General features: G+C 39.5%; 2 protein-coding genes and 1 long non-coding RNA gene across 11 annotated transcripts in view; 1 reads left to right on the forward strand and 2 right to left on the reverse strand.

The window, feature by feature from the left end:
* The window catches only part of Mxd (MAX dimerization protein), a 234,844-nt gene extending 218,901 nt beyond the window's left edge, over positions 1–15,943 (forward strand). For 8 of the 9 annotated variants that reach the window (XM_069121198.1, XM_069121196.1, XM_069121195.1 and 5 more), the window contains exons 7-8: positions 2,357–2,493; positions 5,503–15,943. In XM_069121198.1, the coding sequence (XP_068977299.1) occupies positions 2,357–2,493 (137 nt within the window). In that variant the 3' untranslated portion in view covers positions 5,503–15,943. Of the gene's footprint in view, positions 1–2,356; positions 2,494–5,502 lie in introns of those variants that run through there. The other variant, XR_011174154.1, reaches the window with a different exon arrangement.
* On the reverse strand, positions 12,451–13,063 carry LOC138184388 (uncharacterized). The gene is made up of 3 exons (XM_069122270.1): positions 13,025–13,063; positions 12,603–12,928; positions 12,451–12,565 (listed from the first exon to the last, which is right to left on the reverse strand). The coding sequence occupies exons 1-2, from the start codon at positions 13,061–13,063 to the stop codon at positions 12,626–12,628; spliced, it is 342 nt and encodes a 113-aa protein (XP_068978371.1). The 3' UTR covers positions 12,451–12,565; positions 12,603–12,625.
* Positions 15,944–19,302: 3,359 nt separating the features above from the next.
* Positions 19,303–20,638, reverse strand: LOC138183802 (uncharacterized). Its single transcript, XR_011174155.1, has 3 exons — positions 20,445–20,638; positions 19,751–19,897; positions 19,303–19,513 (listed from the first exon to the last, which is right to left on the reverse strand). It is a non-coding gene; the product is annotated as an uncharacterized LOC138183802 (long non-coding RNA).
* Between the last annotated feature and the right edge of the window lie 17 nt (positions 20,639–20,655).

The following is a 20,655-nucleotide window of genomic DNA, read 5'->3' on the forward strand; positions in this document are numbered from 1 at the left end:
CCGGCTCGAGAGAAAGGTCGAGGGTCGGTCGATCCGCGTCAAACTAGTTTAACGAGACTTTGATGCGACTCCCACTTGCTGGTCGCGGGTTACGATTCATAAAATTCCATGCACCGAGGTACAACGACCGACGAAAGTTGTTGCTACAGGTCAAGGAGACGCGCAATAAAGGGTGGCCGGATTTTTTCGGCACAAAGGACGCCCTCATACCGGTGGACGCCCGTTATCCGGCAGTCTCTTATTCCCTTCAATAGGGAGAATAAGTTGCACGCGAGATGCTTTATGGTTATTGCCCAAGGTATTTTCGGATAACGCCACAAGGTGGCCCAGGAATAGATTTATCATCTTTGGCCGGGAAGTTTCGCGAACCGTCGCTCTTGGGAGCTTTTCCGGGCGAGAAAAACGGCGACTATCGAGCTAATTTGTAATCGATGATTTTGTGATGTCAATTTCTGCCTCGTTATAGATATATACCCGTGAACAATTTCTGCAAGCGAAATGATTTATGGTGATTTTTACGACCTTTCTCCGGCCCTCGAGCGACCTTCAGTGTCAATGACGCGATCTCTGAACTTCCAATAATTTGATGTGCCAATGGTGCGATCTTGCAAACTATCCTTAACGTTAGAATGAATTTTGAGTATCATATTTACGAGCTTGGTAATCTTCTTTCATCTTTGAATAAGGTTAAATGTCACTGACACGACCTGGACAATCGCTTTCATCTTAATGTAACTTTGGGTATACTTATAATACAAAGTTTGTAATCATCCTTGGCCTTCGAACGAACTTTAGTGTCAAAGATACGACCTCGTTAACCTTACGTGATCGTGAAATGGCCTGAGGTGACATTAGAACAAACTCTACGCTTAATCTCTACATTAGATGATCGTATTTCTCTTTCCTGCTTGAAAATAATTCTTTGATGTAGAATACTGAGAAGGTAGACAAAGAGAAATAACAGTTTCTCGTTTTATACCATCTCAAACAATACATTAAAATAGCCAAAGTATCATTTTCAAACAGCAAATTTGGAAGATCTAATCTGAAACTCTGCATTCTAGTTCCTATATCGCCACGATACACTCTCGAAACCTTCTTCTTTCATCTCAGACATCTCTTAACATTCTAGAACCTACCCGTGATACCGCTTTAATTGAACAAGCGCGCTAAATGCGCGTGGTTCGACTCGAAGAACATTGTCGAGCAATCCTCGTTATTGTACTTTTGCGCGATTAAATCGACCGGTGTTGTGGCGAACGTGTGCCAAGCGTGAGGGTGTGAGGATTACACAGAATCAACGGAAATTCGCAAGGGTGGCGTGGATTCAGAGAGGGGTGGACGCGCGTGCATATTCGATGAGAGCGCGCTTTCGCGAAATGGTAAAATACGAAAATTGGCTGATATTTCGGGAACGGGATTATTGGACAGCGTACACGTGCAGGAAAAGCCTGTGACGGGCACAGCACGTGTACCGGCAACGTTTTTCGAAAACGGGTTGCCGCGCGTGTACGCCACGCCGCGTTTCTATCGATTGCGACAGAATCCACGCGGACACCCCCAGATCGCCGGGGATTGTTGCCACGCGCTTTATATTTACGAGCCACAGCTGTCCGATCGCGTCTACAATTTACTACGAAGCGTCCTGTGCACCTGCGTTTTTTAAATTATCTAACGAGCTCGACGGTCTGCCTCTGTATCACCGCGTATGACGCGACCTGTTCGATCCACGACGCTCTTTCCGTATTCGTTGGTTTACTCCGTTTGTAACCTGAAAATTCGCATCAGCAATTGCTGGTACAATAGAACCTCGTTTATTCCGAATTAGATATTGATTTTGAGACTCTGAATCAGATTTTATCTGTTAATATTTTATCTATAGTACTTAATAAATCTCTTAGAAAAAGAGATACACTGGCTAGAAGAAAGATACAGGCACATACTTTTAATCTTCCAATGAAGCATTTTTTAATCAGCTTCTGTATACTTCATCTTCATAGCACTGGATTTTTGTAATAACACGCGAATACTGCTAGATGATACGAAGTTTCATATACTTGAACCTAATTGATTAATATGTATTATAAATGCATCTTTCGTGGCCGTTGCATATTCGTAGAAATTCATTGGCTATAAGCATAGAACAGTAAGATAGGAGCATCAGCTATGTTTCAAGAATGATTTCTTGCACGAAAATTCGAAGTTGAAAGTTGGAAGTATAGAATAAATCTTGTACGCTTCAAACTTCGCTTCAAACAACATCCAACTGGAAGATAATCCTACTATTTGGCGTTGAAGAAACGAAGAATCTTTTGCGGAATGTTATTTATGTGTTTCCTTCGCTTTATTATTACAGATGAAGTAGACGTGATCGGCTATACGAGCAATCAATCGGACACCGATGATCACAGCAGTGTGCAGAGCAGCAGCGATAGTGGCGTTGCAATGTCCACCTCCAGGCTGACACTTTCCGAAATGATGGACAATCTTTAGGTAGATATATCTTTTATAAATTCAAAATTATTTAATTAACACCTTAAGCATCGTAGAATACGGAAGTTTTTCAGCCAATGATCCTTTACGATTTATATTCTGTCTTCGAATATCTAACTCTAATATCGATTGAAGAAATGAAATAGTTGTTCTATGTAGAAGGACTAATTTTATTTCAACGTGCAACTAATTTTTACTCTCCCTTAGCTTCTTTTACACGCACCAAATTACCTTTCTTCGATTGATAATTTGACTATTTAATTATAAAGATTCAACGACAGTACCGAAAAATGAAAAAAAGCATTCAATAAGAAAATTTTATGCGGAGAAGAACAACATAAGAAAAAAGATACTAAATTACCAAGCACGTTAATCTTTCGCCTGCGCTAAAAAACGATTATAATTTTTAATGTTCGACTCGTTACCGACGTTGTTGACCCAAATCGCCGCGAATCAGATTTTCTGAATATCGCATTCGCAGGAAGTGTTCACAAGTATTGGTCCGCATTCAGAACACGCTGTCGAGAGCGTAAATGCCCTTTCAACTCGTGTTTTTTAGCGCCAATTATATTCAGAATGCGGCTGGCAACAACGAACCGGTAGCCAAACCGTTCTTCTTTTTTTCCGTCTCCTCTCTCTCTCTCTCTCTCTCTCTCTCTCTCTCTCTCTCTCTTTCTCGCCTTCTCTTTGTTGCTCTCTTTTCCTCTCGCGGACCAACGATATCAAAGTCACGTTCTAAATTTAATAGCGTTAAAAGCTCGAGTTGAAAGAGCATCCTTAACAGCACCTTCTGAATAGGAGCCATTTTGCAAACGCGTATACAACGTGGATATCGTAAACGCGAATGGTCGGTGCACAAGAACTCCATTTTTAAGCTTCATTTTTTCTTTCTGTTGCTGCAAACCTTCGGATAATAACCGTGAGCCTGGTATATACTTGAACAATGCGCCTTTCACGACCTCGAAACGCTTCCGTGCGAATTACCCCGCACCAAGTTTTTACGTAAGATTCGATTAATGGAATTGTCGATGAAGATGTTCCGTTTTGTATTTTCCTTCGGGAATTTTTTGATTGAAATTCAATATCTCGATTAATCATTCTACGAAATAATATACAGCGTGGTCTGTGCAATATTTGAAAGATCAATCGGATATTTTGGACCATTTAATTATAATCTGTAATGAGTATAATTGCTCTTAACAAGTTTCTGATTCAAGAGATGACGAGTGCTTTGTCTATGTTTCATAGACATATTCTGTATAGGTACGTAAACGAAAATAACAGACGTAAAGATAAGATAATTTATTGTATAATTTATCCAGTTAACACTGTAACAATCAGCTCTGAAACAAAATTTAATCTCAACAAAAGTCTATGTTAATTTTGCCAAAGCTACTGTGTCCTTTTAGCAGTCGTAGAAGAAAGAAAACAAACTAATATTAAATGGAATGGAACACGCTGTATATTCGTGCTAATAATTATTCATTATTGAATAGCAATCGTGAAACGGTTCAAATAAGAAAAAAAAGAATGTTTCCTACATAAAATACAGGAGAGAAAAAATTGTAGTATACATACGATAAAATGAAAGGGAGATAATCAAACGCAGGCGGAAAATTAACTGCTCGAAAAAGAAAAAAGTACATAGTTTGCATGCTTGCCTAACGCCATTTTCCCATAGCGTATTCGTAATTATCGTGGCCATATCTTACGATAAACTAGCGGGTAAAAAAAGAGTGAAAAAAGGGGGAGAAAAAATGTGTAATATCCGAGGCAACACGCGTCGTGTCGAGCAGTGTAAAGATAAAATAAAGTAAAGATACATCACGCTGTAATAAAAAATATCACGCTGCTCCTTGAATCATTTCCCACGAAACGAATATTTTGTTTTTTTTTTTCGGAATACAATGCCGGGAAAAGGAAATGTTTGAAAAAGAAATCGAGTTTATTACTGGCGGAAACTCGTGGCTTTAAGCGATGTTGCGAATTTAATTTTCCTGCCGGTGTTGTTCTGAAACACTTTAAGATTCAGGGAAGAGAATAATATTTCCGTTAAATGGACCTGTACTGAAAACAACGATTAAAAATAACGAAACAGAAAGGGGTAATACTGACAGCTGTTTTAATCTGCAATTTTCATTCCGTTCTTTGAAGAGTTTTTCATTCCGCGAATTGAAGTTACTTCATACCGTATTCTTTCAAATATAACTTTAACATTTATATTCAGCCCTTTGCATTTAGAAAATTTCTTTGCTAGCTTGCAACACTTTTTCACGAAATTTCTCCACTCTGAATCATACGCTCAGAACAGTTCACAGAAAACTTGATTTAAAAATATAACTTCGTAAGAACATTTTTCCACTTCGTGTTTCCAACGTGCAACAAATTTCAGAATAACAAGTTCTATGAGGAAGCGTTATCGCTACCGTGGCTTTCGAGAATGCAAAGGGTTGAAAATGGAAAAATAAAATCTCCGCCTTCTCTTCTAGAAACACAATCTAATTATGGAAAATGCTGTTAGCTGCAAGAAATCTTTGAATATTCGTGAACTGAACTGTATTATTCATTTGTTAATATTTGGTTAATATAAGACGAGAATCGTCTTTAATCAAAATATCGCGCAGTTTAAAAGACAAGTACGTGAATATAATAAACTGTAAATTGTTCCGCGAACGCTGCCTGTCGCTATAGTTACACAGAATAAATCCCTCTTATGTTACATCGTGATGTATCTTCACTCACGTTATCACGCACCCGTCAAGCGTGAATTGAATTTCACCGCGAACGAAAAAAGAACGGTTGTTCTCGGTTTCTCGCGAAATATTTACCGAAAACCTGTCAGAATGTAAATCTCTCGCTTTTTTTTTTACAATCGTAACCCGCCACCAGAACTAACATCGCGAGGTTTGAGAGGGAGCGGAACGCGTAGAAAAAGAGGGTGGTGAAAAAGCAGCTCAGAGATCCTCGATAAACAAAATTCTCACGTCCGTACCTCTGGGCTATTTGCAGACAAAGAGGTGGCGCGGTGGCGGCGGAAGAACGTGGAGGGAGAGCATTTGAGGGCGCAAAAGAGCAGAGGAGAGCAGAGGAAGAGGAAGAAGCGATGGAAAAGAGGGCGAGGAAGAGAGAAACAGGAGGGAAAGAAGAGAAACGCACGTGAACACGACAGGGGAGGGGAGGGGGAGAGTCGGGGTGGAAGCGGCGGAAAAACTAGAAGAAATGGAAGAAGAGAGAAGAACGAAGGAAGAAGCCATCCAAGCGTGCGAAGATCGACGGCGTGCGAAATATCAACTCGCGTACACGCACTTACGCACCAACCCCTTTGGTGCACTCTCGTAGGGTCGCGAGACGCGCACCGCGACGCCCAAGCAACGGGCGTTCAAGAGACGACATCAGCGGTGTGTACGCGCGTGTACATACGTACAGACTTCTAGCTGACGCGGGTGGTCTCTGCGAGAGAAGAACGAAGCGTGGAAGAAGAAAGAAGGAGTGAGAAAAACGACTTCGAACAACAAGTTGAAGGATCGCTAGACACGAATGTAGAAGATCGAAGAATAGGGGCAGAAGGAACAGGGACGCGTCGAACTTTGGCGAATTGCGATAGAACTTAGGTTCAATTAGAAACTGATTATCGCGAAAGAAGAGATCAATGACGGATGTAACCACGTATGTAAGGAGACGTATGTAATTCGCGTGCCTCGCGATAAATAATGAAACGAGAGAAAGAAACGCGAGAAACGAGCGTAAAGCAATCGAATGTCACGTGTAAATTGTGGATCGAGTATTGTACATATTTTTAAGGGAGACTAAATTTATCGAGCGGAGAACACGGTGGAGAAAGTAAGAAGCGAATTTCGAGCGTTTCTTTCTCGACACGGAACCATCACGGAGGAAACGGCGTTTTTTAAAGAATCGGGTGATGTCGATCGGAGAACGACGATCGATCAGACGCGAGAGATCGACGAGTGACCGGTCGCTGCCACTGATCGATCGGGGTTAGACGAAACTCGTGGAAATTCTAACAATATGCGCGCGCTGGCGCGAAACAGCGCTTCCACCACCATCTTTTAGAAGCTTCGTCGATCGACCCTCGTCTCGGGTCTCTTTTCGTATAATTCAGTGTGTAAAATTGAGCAATACCTTCGTGATGGGTCTCGAGGATGCGTCCAAGTAACTGCAAACACGCACGATGCATTTGAAACTGACCGGGTAGGACAGAGAATATTCGCCGCTCTATCTTTTCCGAGATGTATGATTTTTATCGCCGCCGCTGTCCGCTTCCGATCGTGGAAGGCTCGTCCAGGGTGGGCGATTTGATTTTGCGAGTTTGTTGTTTTCGCTTCCGACGGGAGGAGAGGCGCCACGCTTCTTTGTTCGCGCTTCGACGATGACGTCGTGGAACACGCGTCGTCGACTCTACTCTTCATAAAAGCAACTCCATTCGAGTGTACGCCTACCCTTTGGAAACAATGGAAAGAAAGGGATGAAAGAAGCGGAGGAAGAAAAGGAACAAGGAACGTTCGCGAGGGAAGCACACGAACGATAGGCAGCGCGAACAGCGAGAAGCAACGTTTTCACGTGTCGGTTCCACGACGATCCTCGATCGTCTGCCTTTTGACGATCGTTATTAAACTAGGAGCGCCTTTGGTGTACTCCTCTGCGGAAGAAGAGCCTTCATTTCCGTCGCGTTGTACAGTCTGCGTGATCGCGCGTACCAAATAAGAAACAAAATACTTGAAAAAAAAATATAAAAAAATAAAATGGAGAAGATGTAGAAGTGTTTGAAGAGAGGAATGGGTAGGATGTCTACAAACGTGAAAAAGGGCAAAAAAGGGAAGAAAGGTGGAGGTAGCAGCAGCTGCTATGGAAGATTGTACATCGAATTAGCAAAATCAGGGATGAAACGAAGTTAGGAAGCACGGATGGGACTATTATCGTTCCAAAACAGGGGAGACTGAATCACAAGCCTGTCGACAAATTTCTTCGGGAATCCTACGGTTAATTAACGAAACCGAAAGAACTTCCACCTTTCGAAGGATACACGCGAGTGTATGACCTATACGAAATAACGAGTCGGGAGGGATGGATAGATACCGAGCGGGAGGAAAACACGAAGAAAAGAAAGGGAACGAGATCGAAGTAAAAGCGTACACACTTCTAAAGTAAGGACACGCATATGCATACACACACGTACACACATACATGGACACATGTGAGCACTCATTACATACGCGTACACAGAGGATCCTCACGAGAGTTAATTAAAAAAAAAAAAAGAATTAAAATAACCTGAAAAAAAGAAGAGAAAAAAAGTGAGAAAAATAAAGAAGTACCACGTATACGTGAATCGTAACATAACGATTCTTGTATAATTAAGGGGAGTGAGTCACCTTTGATGGTGGAGACGGTCCGTGTAATCTTTATTACGTGATAAGTAAACATTTAAACATCGTTTCGTTGTAACACACGCATTCAAAGAGTACAAATTCCTGTTAAGTCCCTCGTTGGTTGTTCGAGGCTTGAACCGGCACACTACCTGTTGTTGAGCGATCACGCGTTGTTGTTTCCATCCAGAGCCACGGAATCGGCGTTTCTTTAGGGTCAGGAGTGGAGAAGAAACGGTAAGGGAAAGAGCAAGACGCGAAAATAGGAGACGAAGAAGGGTCCCGAGTGTCAGGTATAAAACAGGGAACAATGTTTCTGGTGTGCGTGAGAAAACGATGGAAGAGAAAACTAATTAGGATGAACGTCGTAGCGGAGAAGATTTTGGAAGAAAATAAGGTCGTACAAGGGTCCAAAGAGGTCCGGGGAACGGGATCGATCGATGCGTAAGCCTGTTACGCGACAGGGATCGCTTTGATAAAGAAAAATCGATCGTCTAATTATAACTCGAAGTTTTCACTTTGCGGCTCGAGTGGAACTTCGTGGAGAAAGGATAACCGACGACGATCAACGGCTCGTGTTCCACCGTTTCTCGTGTTTCTTAACGAGGGGCACGCTGGATCTCTGCAACGATCGTTTTATGGATATCTTAATTGGCATAGCAGCGAAATTCTAATCCAAAAGATTGTTCATCGATGGTCGTACGAGCTATCGGAACTGGACCGTCGATCGTTCGGTTTCAAAATTGGAAACGAAGGGAATTAGAGGATTATACTAGGCTTTTGAATTACTCGCGACAGGTTGATACAAAAAATCGATCCGCGGCCCCTGGATCGAAAACAGCGAGGCAGCAGTTGTTCGAGTCGAGTTTTCTGGCTAGGTTTACGCAGACCAGATAGACTGATTACCAAACGTAAACGAGTGATCTCTGATTTAAAAAGAAACGAAGAAATAAAGAAAAAAAAGAAAAAAACGAAAAAAAGCAAAACACAAAACGGTTTTAAACGGCGGTTAGTTTGTAAGAAAATAGCAGAAAAAAATGAAGAATAAAAAGATTAAAAAAAAAAGAGAGATTACGCGGTATAACCTTTCGCGAGAATAGGATCTCGGGGTGGGGTAAAACAAACCGAATCTGGAGAACGCGCGTTTTCTCGCGGAGAGTGCCCTCGGATTTTTTACATGCGGAACAAACAATCTGACGATACTTCGATGAGCGTGATCGTACATTTTAAGGAGGAAAAGTCGATGTAAAAATTAAACAGAGACGACGAAGACGAAAATTCGTGTCGATCGAATTGGATTGTCAATGGAGGAAGAAGCGGAAACAGTTTTTAAAACGCGAACGACAGTCAACTGGAAGGAAAGAAAGGTACTTTCGGGGATCGAACTTTGTACAATGCGAAGGAATGGAGAAAAACGAGCAAGATCATGGTCGAAGTCTCGAATCCTACCAGGAAAGCGACCAAGCCGAATGAAATATTTTCAGCAAGGCAAGCCGCGACTTTTTAATATTAAACATAAATGATACTCCCGTACAGTCGTTGTTGTATCAACAATCGACCTTATTCTATAGCTGAAACGCAATCATATTGGTTGTTGCAGAAGATTTACCGCGGCCGTGTATACACATCAAATATAAAACGGTAGGACTCGAGATCGACCAGCAAGACGGGAAAAAAGGAAGCGAGGAAGAGAAACGATCAGGTCAGAAAGGTCCTCGGCTGTCCTCTTGGAAAGTTTAGGCGATCGACGCGTCCAGATCGTTTCTACTTCATTGGGAAATCTCACGAAAATGCCTTCTTCGCGATGCATCTTCCTTTCGAACTTTTATCGAGAAATAGTCAAACTTCCGGCGATACTTTGATCTTTTAATATATTAGAATTTGCTCTGTTTATTGAAATTTTAAGAAATATAATTTTTTCGTTTGCAGATGTTGCGAATAAGTTTGCAGCTCATTTTTTATCGTTCTCTTTTCTTTTAAACATCGTATCGTGAGCAGCATTCAAGCTGAAATTTCTATTGTGATCACGTTGATTTATCGATGATCGTGTTCGCGACGATCGAATCGCGACGCATCGCTCGACCAATGATAGGGAGACATATCCAATTGTTTCTATTACCTCGTTGGTAATTGCTTGCATTCATTTTCGTTTATATCTGTTTCATTCTCGTTTAATATGTCTTGTTCGTTGGCTGTCGTTCGTGAAGTTGTCAAGAAAGGTACGAACAATAAGAAACAGGACGGAGAAATGAGAGAGAAGAGAACTAAACGCCGTTGACTTTCGACAGAGAGTATGATTAGGGTAACCTTCGATTCACGACCGACGAGTTTAGATGTATCTTTTTCCTTTTTTTTTTTTTTTTTTTTTTTTTTGGTACACGATGAGAAAACTAATACAAACGGGGGGAGGGATAAGAAAAAGAAAAGATGAAAGAAAGAAAAAGAGAGAGGATGTCCTTTCAGAAAGATGTGAACCAAAAGGGTAGAACGATAAACACCAAGAAGAAAGATATAAAAAGTGGGAAAAGAGGAAAATACAAAAAAAAGAGGGAAATTAAGAAAGAAGGAGCATAAATTACATAAAAAGACTACATAAGTAACAAAAAAGAAAAACCTATTTGGAGAAAGTTGATGAGTGGGATAAAGAACAAATAAAAAATAAATTAACAATTTCACAAAGTAAGAAGTTTCATTAAGTGATTATTAAACGATGAATGTCTCTTCAACGTGTAGATCGTTGATGAACGCTCCTTCGTGAAAGTTATAGCCCTTTTTTCTTTTCTCTTTTTATTTTAGTTCTTCCTTTCTTTTTTTTTTTTTTGTTTCCTTCTCTAATTATACTCTTTTCCACTTATTTTTTCTCACAGTCTTTCCACGCGTTCGTGAACTTTTATTTTCGTTTCGTCGTTGCCATCCAGTCGTTGTACGTGCCGTAAAATATCTCTTACGAAGAAACACACATACACATGAAATAAATAAGAAAACAAAATAAAAAACACAAAAAAGAAAAAAAAATGAAGAAAAACGATGGATCTTATCGTTTTTTGATCTGGGTTCGTAGTACCTTGTAGCGAGATAAAGATGTATGTATTCTATATATTAAACTGGGACGTACTCGCCCGATGTATTGTGATTTATTTTTACCCGTCAAAATCGATGAAAATCAGAGAAAAACCAAGAAAGACAAGAATCACGAAATGGGCATAACCGACAATGCGTCGACGATGTTTCATCGATGTTGATTTCCTGATAACTGAACGTGGCGCTCGCGTGTTTCTAAATCATCCTTGAGCTTCAGCTTTATAATTATTTTCCGAACTATATTCCTCGTTCTTCAATAATTCCACCAAAGTTAGCGTCAAATATTACGTACCATGAATTTGCAAATTAACAAATCTATGAAGCTTGCAGTCAACTGTTCGCCATCTAATTTCGATCGTTTCAACGTCGAACGCCTGGCACCAAAAGAAGGAAGATAAGAAAACGAAGAAAAAGCAGAAAATTGATTGAAATAGCCAGCGATCACCAGATTCTGTTTCAAAGATATATCGGGCCAGTCTGTTCCCAAGAAAATGTGATATTAAAATTAACACGAGAGAGGGGAAATACGGGAAGCAGAGAAACCGGGGAGGATCAATGCTAGAGGGAGAAAGGGCAAAGAGAGAAAGAACAGAGATGGTGGAGGAAATTTTCGAGTTTTCAAGAGAGGGTTGGCGGTTGGAACGAGGGGGCGAGAGGTCGTAACAAGAAAGATCGATGCACCAACGCATAGGAAGAATTGCCTCAGGCGCGTATATGAGGAACGTAGATTGCGATGAAAGGGATATACAAAGTTAGGGCGGTGGAGCGTAGCGTAATTAGCGTGAATAGTTTATCGCGAATGACGGTTTGGGCACAGATCACAACAGCAGCAATATGAATTGATGCAGTATTGAACTGACGAAACGAACGACAAGAAATAATGCAACAAACTTGTTACTCCAGCCGCTAGAAATATATGTAAGATGTATAATTCAAACGACGATATGCAAAAGCTGCGGTTCATTCTGAGCTCAAGGGTGTCGCGAACTTTTATTCGATCTCACCTCGGTGTCGTTTCGAGCGATTCGTTCGAATTTTTGCCGGATTCGTACGTTATAAATAATTAGCGACACGTGTCATACGATTTAATCGGATCGTACGAAATTTCGTATCGACGAATAAACGTGACACCTGACACGATCGATCGATTAATCCGGGATCGATGAAGATGAGGATCGAACGAAAATCATCGAGGTGACTGGGTGATCTTTTCTCGCATAAACACATACATACACACACACACACACACCCCGCCTCCCCTCCTCCCCCTAAAAAAAAGAAGAAAATCAGCGAATTAAATCGCGAAACGCTTGAGCTCACTGTACGTGTCGCGCGGCCCTCAATCTAACGTTTAAGGAATCTTTAAGTAATACTTGATCGATAACTAAGAATAAAAATAAAAAAAGAGATGAGATAAGGAGGAAAAATACAAATATGAAATAATAATGAAAAAAATGGGTGTTATTTTTAGATGTCTATTAGATTATCAGAACCAGAAAAACTAAAGGATAAAAAAATGCTTAAACATAAAAACGAATAAAAAAAAGTGAAGAAAAACCTACTATTAATACTACTACTACTACTACTACTACTACTACTACTACTTACTACTACTACTACTACTACTACTACTACTACTACTACTACTACTACTACTACTACTACTACTACACTACTACTACTACTACTACTACTACTACTACTACACTACTACTACTACTACTACTACTACTACTACTACTACTACTACTACTACTACCACTACTACTACTACCACTACTACTACTACTACTACTACTACTACTACTACTACTACTACTACTACTACTACTACTACTACTACCACTACTACTACTACCACTACTACTACTACCACTACTACTACTACTACTACTACTACTACTACTACTACTACTACTACTACTACTACTACTGCTGCTGCTATTACTTCTACTATTATTACTACCGTACTTGTAATAAGGATTTAAAGAACATAGGAACTTAGTTGATGCGATTTCACAAATGATGCAACTTTTTGAGAAGAGCGTCCCTCTTTTTACGAATACCTGCACAGGACAGATCCGACCCGTCCAGAGATATCTCATGTTTGCGTACGATATAATTATAATTACTCCCGACCAATAAATAAACGAAGCTAATGGAATAAAAATAAAAGAAAGAACCAGAAACGAAATTAAACAAAAAGAAGAGTAAGAACGAAAATGAACGATAGGATACGAAACAAGTAACAAGCTGCGAAAAAATAGAAAAAAAGAAATAACGAAAGAAATCATCATAACCGGAATCATCGAGCGTATTGTAGTTAATCCTTTGTACTTGTACGCTGGACGTGCCGCGCAGTCCTGTGCAGGTGCGACTAAATAATCGTGGGCGTGAAAGGGACGAAGACGACGAAGGGCGACGGACGGTCTTTTTTTCTCCCTCCCAAAGAAGCATTGTGTCGTCGTCGTCTCCCTCCGTCGCGCTCAGGGACACCTTTTTCCTCGAGACGTTTTGCCGCTTTCATTGTTTAGATGATTACTATTTAACGACAAAAAAATAAAAAACGAGAAAATCGAAAATACGACGGAGATCGTCGGCGGAAGGAAGAGTAACGATGACAGAGGAGGGGTAAACGAAAAAGAACAAAAAAAGAAAAAAGGGGATCGAGACCAGAACCTTTTTAATGACCCAACACACGTCGCCGTTAACGTGTTCGTTATATGCGAAATGGGCATTTCTTTTTCAGAGAAAACAAGATACCAAAAAAGTAAAAAAATGTTACGATGAAACAGACAAAAAACAACAAAAGACATTTCGAATAAAGGAAAAAAAAATACACGAAGAATAACGGAGTGAAGGAGAGAGCGTGAGTGTCGTCTCCTGTTGCGCTCGACCACAGACATCGACCTGATTTGTAACTCGAGGATCGTCCATGCCCTCGCGTAACGTCGATTTTTCCTTACGTGGAACGATCGAACCCCTTCGTTTAGAATAATCATTGGTTCCTTTCAGCTCGAAATTTCCAAGATCTTAATATATACGTATATCCCAAACTCGAACATAGTTCTTGACAACCAGAGATCCCAAAGATCTCTCTCAATACACGCGAACAAGGTAACCTAAGAGCGACCTTTGTCACCAAAGAGTAACCAGCCGTATCGACAGCGTCGTTTCTGAATACTCTAACGAGGCAAGAAACGGTTCTAACGTGCCGGTACACTTGGTCTGCTCGCTTGGTGACCCGAACGAACCGACTACGCAGGTACTTTGAATTCGAGCCGGAGCTCGTCACGAGAAACTTCGACGCTGACAAGGAAACGATGATACGAGCACACAGGGTAACCGGAAACGAGGGAAAGAGAGTGGATGGTAAAAGCGTAGGTTTCACGGTGCCGACGTTGCAATCGCGCAATTGCCGCGTGGCGATACTCCTTCAGACGAAAAGTGCGGTCCTTTTCTCGGTCGTTGTTGAGCCACGTAAAACTGCCACGAACAAAAAACGTCTCTCTGGCCAGGCAAGGGGAGCAAAGGAAAACGGGGGGGTGCGACGGCCACAGGGAGGAAAGAAGGCGACGAGAGCCGCGTAGACCAGGCAAGGACGATCCTCGAGAGGGTGAGCACACGAAGGGGATTTAAACCGACGAAACGGCTTGAGCGCTGGGAGAAGCAGGGATGTACAGGGGTGGGTACAGGGGGAAGAGAGAAACACGGGCAAAGGACAGGTGCGCGGGAGGTTGAACGGAAGAGGATATAGCCCACGCGAGAGATCGACGAGAATTTTCGTGGAAAGGTGCGGTGCGGATCGAACGAAAGAATGAGAGGGAGATGTGGCGCGTGCGTGCGTGTGCAAGAGGAACGGACAAAAAGGTTGAGGGAAGAGAGCAGGGGAACAATGGAACGTTTACAGGGAGACGAAAAGCGAGTAAACGATGGTGGAAGAGTACGGTCCTCGGGAAAAGCCACGTTCGGCCCTCTCTCGTCGCGACGAGCATTTAATCAATGGTAGGGGATGCTTAGTGGACTTAATCTTAGTGAACTGACGAAAGAAAAAAAATGAGAGAGCCGACGAAGAAGAGGCGTGGAGAGGCGGAATCGTAGCGAACGTCGAAATTTTTGATTGCGTCGCGCGAACGATGAGGATAAACAGAGGATGATAGAAGCGACGAAGAAAGGACGAAGTAGCGGTTGAGAAAGAGATTGCGGGGAGTTAGAAAGCATACGAGAGATACACTATGAAATATCAGGAGAAACATTTACGTAGAGTGAGAAAGAATGCGAGTAGGAGAGAGAGTGTAAGATTTTGCTGCGTGTTGCGGGGTGTATGTCGAAAAATTACGCGCGAACAGAAACGCGAGCTGTCGAAATTAACGTGTAACGAAGCAGGAAAGGGAATTAGAAGAACAGTAACGAAAAGCGGGTGATATAAGAGAGATAATAAATGGAGAAGTTGTACTGAGGAGAAATAGGGGTGAATTAGGGAGAGAGAGAAAGAGTGACAGAGAGAGAGAGTGAGAGTGAGAGAGAGAGAGAGAGAGGGAGAGTGAACGGGTGGAATGCGAAGCTAGCTTAAAAAAGGCACATTCTGTCAATTTGTCAATATTGTCATGATTCGATAATGGTCGATTGGTATGCCTACGATTGAACCTCTATTTACCGGGTGAATGTATGATGATTCAGTACGATTCTTATAATTATTATCATTATTATTCTTAATTAATTAATTGATTATCATTATCAATTATCATTAACAGTGCGAAAGTAGGAGTAATAAACCACAAAACAGAGAAAACAGGAAACCGATGATAAAGCAAAAACACAAAAAAAAAAAAAAATAAAGAAAGAAAGGCAACCACTTATATTATTGTACATATTTACTTGTAACTGCTATTCGTATTGCAGTGGTTTTGTTCTCTCAACAAATGATTTCCTCGATTCTGCGGGAAGAAAAAAAAATGAATAAAATAAAATTTGTGTATTATTAAGATCCGCGAGTACGTCTCATTTTCCCACTGACCTATCCTAAATTAGTCAATCTTAAATTACAGGAACGAAAGGTGAGAACAAGAATTTTTTCTTTATTTTCTTCGTCGTTTTACAGGGTTAATTTCCAGTTCGAAATTCAATTCAACGAACTTTTTTTTTCTTACGCGATCGAGTTCCGCTCTTTCGAATTCGGGACGGTAATTTCACGGAATCGCGACCGTTTGTGGTAAAATTGAATCCGTGCCGCGTTACATTCCTGGATCTTTTACGGCATCGAAGATAAGCTATCTATCGGCGTGCGCGACGATCTCGCGTTTTTATTTGTTCTTCGAAACGATTTACCTCTTCGACCACCCTGTCCTCTTTCGAGCGCGAAAGATCAAACACGATACGCGCGTTCTGTCGCCATCTTGTGGATTTATAACCGTATCAGAGTATTGATTTCTTACTTGTGGGCAAAAATTACAGATACCGTCGCTCGTTCTTTCCTAGAAATGAGGGTTTCAATTTATTATGAGACGTAATCAAGTTGCAGTGCCGATACGATAACACGCACGGACCTGTTATCCTGCCAATACGCTGGATTATTGAATTATCCGAAAGTGGTTGCGTGTATCCGGGCTTAAGCGTATGTATAGCTTCGTTTTGCCGCGGAAACGTGTTTGTGTTTTGTAATATTCGGTTGTTTAATTCATGAAAGACCGAGCAGTAAAGTAATCTATAGCAGTTACATAATCGCATCATTGAGGAAAGTAAATAAACTAATTTATGTACTGTTTTATCAAGGTAACAGAAATGCATTAAAATGTTATTATAATTATATTTACATACATAGAAAAGATTATAAAAGAGATACGTTATCATAATACTTCTATTTCCCCAAATTTGACAAAATTGTTGGATCTAAATAGATGATAATAATACTCATTAAGATAAGCAGGTAATTCAGGAATCATATGTTTTTGTGAGATTTAAAAAATGTAATCATAGGATTCCGTATGATAAGATAAGAAAATTAAAGCATTTAATTGCCGAATAAAAGCAGTCTCCGATTTTAAAACATAAAATAATCTCTAAGGAGATATGATGTACATACTCTGTATTCAAAAAAACAGTACATATCTGAAACAACTATTACTGGCAAGAAACTTGTGAAACAATATGAAACCTCTTATGTTCGTACAATAATCGTTGTTTGATTTAATAAATATTCAATGGCACTAAATTAAAAAATAATCTTCCTAGAAAACACATTGAAATAATATATTACATATACTACTTATATAAAATCTCCTATGAGAGATAGAATCAAATACATTTGATTAGAGTAAGTTCTTGTAATTTCATCTTAAGTGTCCTTCGCTTTAAGTTTAATATTTAGCATTTGACGCAATCCCCAAATAAATTCCATTTCATTCCTGTCAATAATTCTCCAAAACTATCAGCAATGAACTGCGTATCACCAAGTGCTTATATATTTCTTTGGAAACATCAAAATCGCCTGGAAACCGAAACAAACTTAACAGCGATATTCGTTTCATTCAAATTCCACCTCGAAGGGAATGCAATCCGAGAGATGAGCAGAGGAGATCCACGAGAAATTCCTGACAAAAACGAGGGTTCATCCCCGGCTTCAATCTCAAGGAAACATGCATACTTTGGTGTTCCGAGTTGCGAGGCAAAGTCCGTGAGGACTCGGCACGTAATAAGGTCTGGCAGAACGAATCGAGTTCGAAGGTGTGAGAGCTCGACGTCGGACCGAATCAACAGAATGGAAGAGAAGATCCGGGCAAAATGAACGAAGTGACGTCATTATACCGAGCTCCAGCACACAACGTGTCTCGCAAAGGAATCGTGATCCATGCTGTATCGAGGTTTGTGACGTAATGACGGTGAAGCACGCGTTGCTACGCACCCCACTAATTACGAGACACCGAGTACAATCGGACCCTCCAAGCGAAATCCGGCCAACCTACGCCCTTCGAGCCTCGGTCTCCGGGCGACCGAGTTTCGCGGAACCATGTATCACGAGCACGCGCTGCTTAACGACACGTGGCTCGTTTCCGCATGGCCGATACCACCCTTCCGCCAAGGACGAGTCTACCTGGTCGAAAGTGTGTAGGCGAAGATGAAGATACAACGGAAGAGTGAATTGGATCTTGATGAAAGAAGGATGCATTTGTTGGATTACATGTGTGCTTGAGAATTCACGGACTTGATTTCTGAAAATGTGAAAAATGATGTTTGGTAAAAGGTTGTAAGTGGAAAGGAGATTGGCCAGTAGAGTGGTCGAGTCTATGTAGAAGTTGCTTGCTTGATTTTTGAAGAGAAAATTGAAGAAAATAGATCTTTGTGGATGAAAAGAGCGAAATTTGAAAACCTGTAACGATAGTTGAACTTACATGTTTCTTCAATTAGAATCCTGTTTAGACCATGGACGTTTTAGTATACTAAAGAGGACAAGAATTTTCCTATTTTAAATGATAATACCAATATAGCTTCTCACATTGTACTAATACATTTGCATATATAAAAAATTAGAAGGTAAGAACTTTAGTTTCCCAATAACAGTGAAATTATGCCCTCAATTAATTCACTAATTGTTTTAAATGAAGTAAATTTTCAATTTTGTGCAGCTACAATATCTACGCGTTGATATTTTGGTATTTTAGAATTTAAATGGAAATACTCTTTGAAGTAAATCCCACGTAACAATAATGTAAATGAAAATTTTGAAAAATATGATTTCGCTGAAAAGCACACAAAATAAAAAGCTATTCTGGGCAGTTGACAGAATGAGAATAAGTAAACAGTGTCTCGCTTAACGCATCCTCTACTACTAAATCCATCAGTGGAAGGGGTATACAAGGGACGTGTACCTATCCTTCCCATGATTTCCGTCACTTCGTCAAAGTAGAATAGGTCAACCGAGAACGTATAGTCAGTGGTATAGCCACGATTACTATCATTATCGTATATAATATGGGAAATTATATACTTTAACAATAAACTTCATCGACAATATCAAAATATTCCTATTCGATATTTGCGTTTATCTTATTTTGCAAATCATATTCAGACACCACGGGAAAAGAGCAGAGGAGAGCAACCGAACAAGAAGTTCAATTCGACTATCCGAATAGTATTATGGTCTTTCTGCATATTTTATGGACTGTTGGTGTATGTCCTATATATTATAACACTGAAATGTTAAATACTTATACTTATAATGTAATAAATACTTATTAACTTACCATTTAGACACCAGTAAATGGTAATTGAACTGTTTTTATATTATTTTGTTGTTAAGAAAAAAAATTATCGAACAATTCTTCAAAGATTGATATTGTCTCGTAGATATTTCGTTTAGAAAGCGTTTTACAATTATTCAATCTCATAGCCAACTTTGCCAAGCCATAATTTCTTGGCGTGGAAAATTTACGACTCACCTATCGCAGAATAATCAAGAACACCTTTCTGCCGCTAATATTACTGACGTTGCTGACTCATGCTGAAGATACATTCATAATAGTCTCAGTTGAACGATGTACATATATCACACAAGGAATCTGTTAGGAAATTTAATACAATTAGAATGTTCCAGAATTCAAAAAGTCAACTCTATAAGATTTTAAGTTTTAGTGAATTTATTACGCGGTTAACATATTGATTTTAAATAAAGAAAGAAATAGTCCACATTTATGTTACATTTCGTTATGAAAGGATAATAAAGTAACAATGTATTAACAATAAAATGCTATTACTTTCATATAACATGCAAAAAAAAAAAAGGTAAAAATACGTACTCAAAAATTTTCTGACGATACGATGAATCGCACATTCAATTCTTTGATCATTCTGAAGCTGTCCCTCCAATGTATCGCAGACATCGATAATATCGATTGTACTTTGGCGCCTTCGAAATGTTCTCGCGCCATATTTTTTACTGAATACTTGAATCAAATAAAAGTAATTCCTCAATAAATAGAACTTAAGAAATGTATTATATTCATAATATATTGTAAAACTCATTTAATATGTTACAAATTATTAATAAAATATAATATCAGCAAGAATTATTAATTAGCTAGAAAAGACAAACTATTACACATGACATGCTCCTATGTAATTAATTAAATTGTTAATCAGTATTGGTTAAGCATAACAATATTAGGGAAGGAGAAAGATATTGAAATTAATATAATACTCAATAAATAATAATTACATGTCAAAATACTCTCCACGTTTATGATATAAAATTTACGATACCATTTTATAACCTATGTATGTTTAAATATGTATAATGATTTAGGAACACGTAATTGAAAATTAAACATTCAATATCATTTGCATTATTACGTAATTATTGTTTTTGCACTATATTAGCACAATTCTTGTTAGCATCAAACATTCCAATAGCCCAATAAATTATTTTAGGTCTATTATTTCTATATAGAAAAATTATTTAACCTTCTAAAGTTATTTATTACTAATACTTACATATAATTTTCGTAGATTTAAAACTTTCTATATGCCTAAAGTCTGTTTGTATTGGTTTTTTTACATAATAAATAGATTGATAAACGTCTTGATATAGATAAATTAGGATATCGATACAAATTATATACTCTATTAAGTCAATACAGTAGATCGTTTCGAAGAGCCTCTTGAAAAGACAGGGTGATATTTCGACGTACATCAAATTAATAAT

The sequence above is a fragment of the Bombus flavifrons genome, chromosome 10 (genome assembly GCF_040668555.2).
Source record: "Bombus flavifrons isolate JBK064 chromosome 10, iyBomFlav1_principal, whole genome shotgun sequence".
Classification (NCBI taxonomy): Eukaryota; Metazoa; Arthropoda; class Insecta; order Hymenoptera; family Apidae; genus Bombus; species Bombus flavifrons.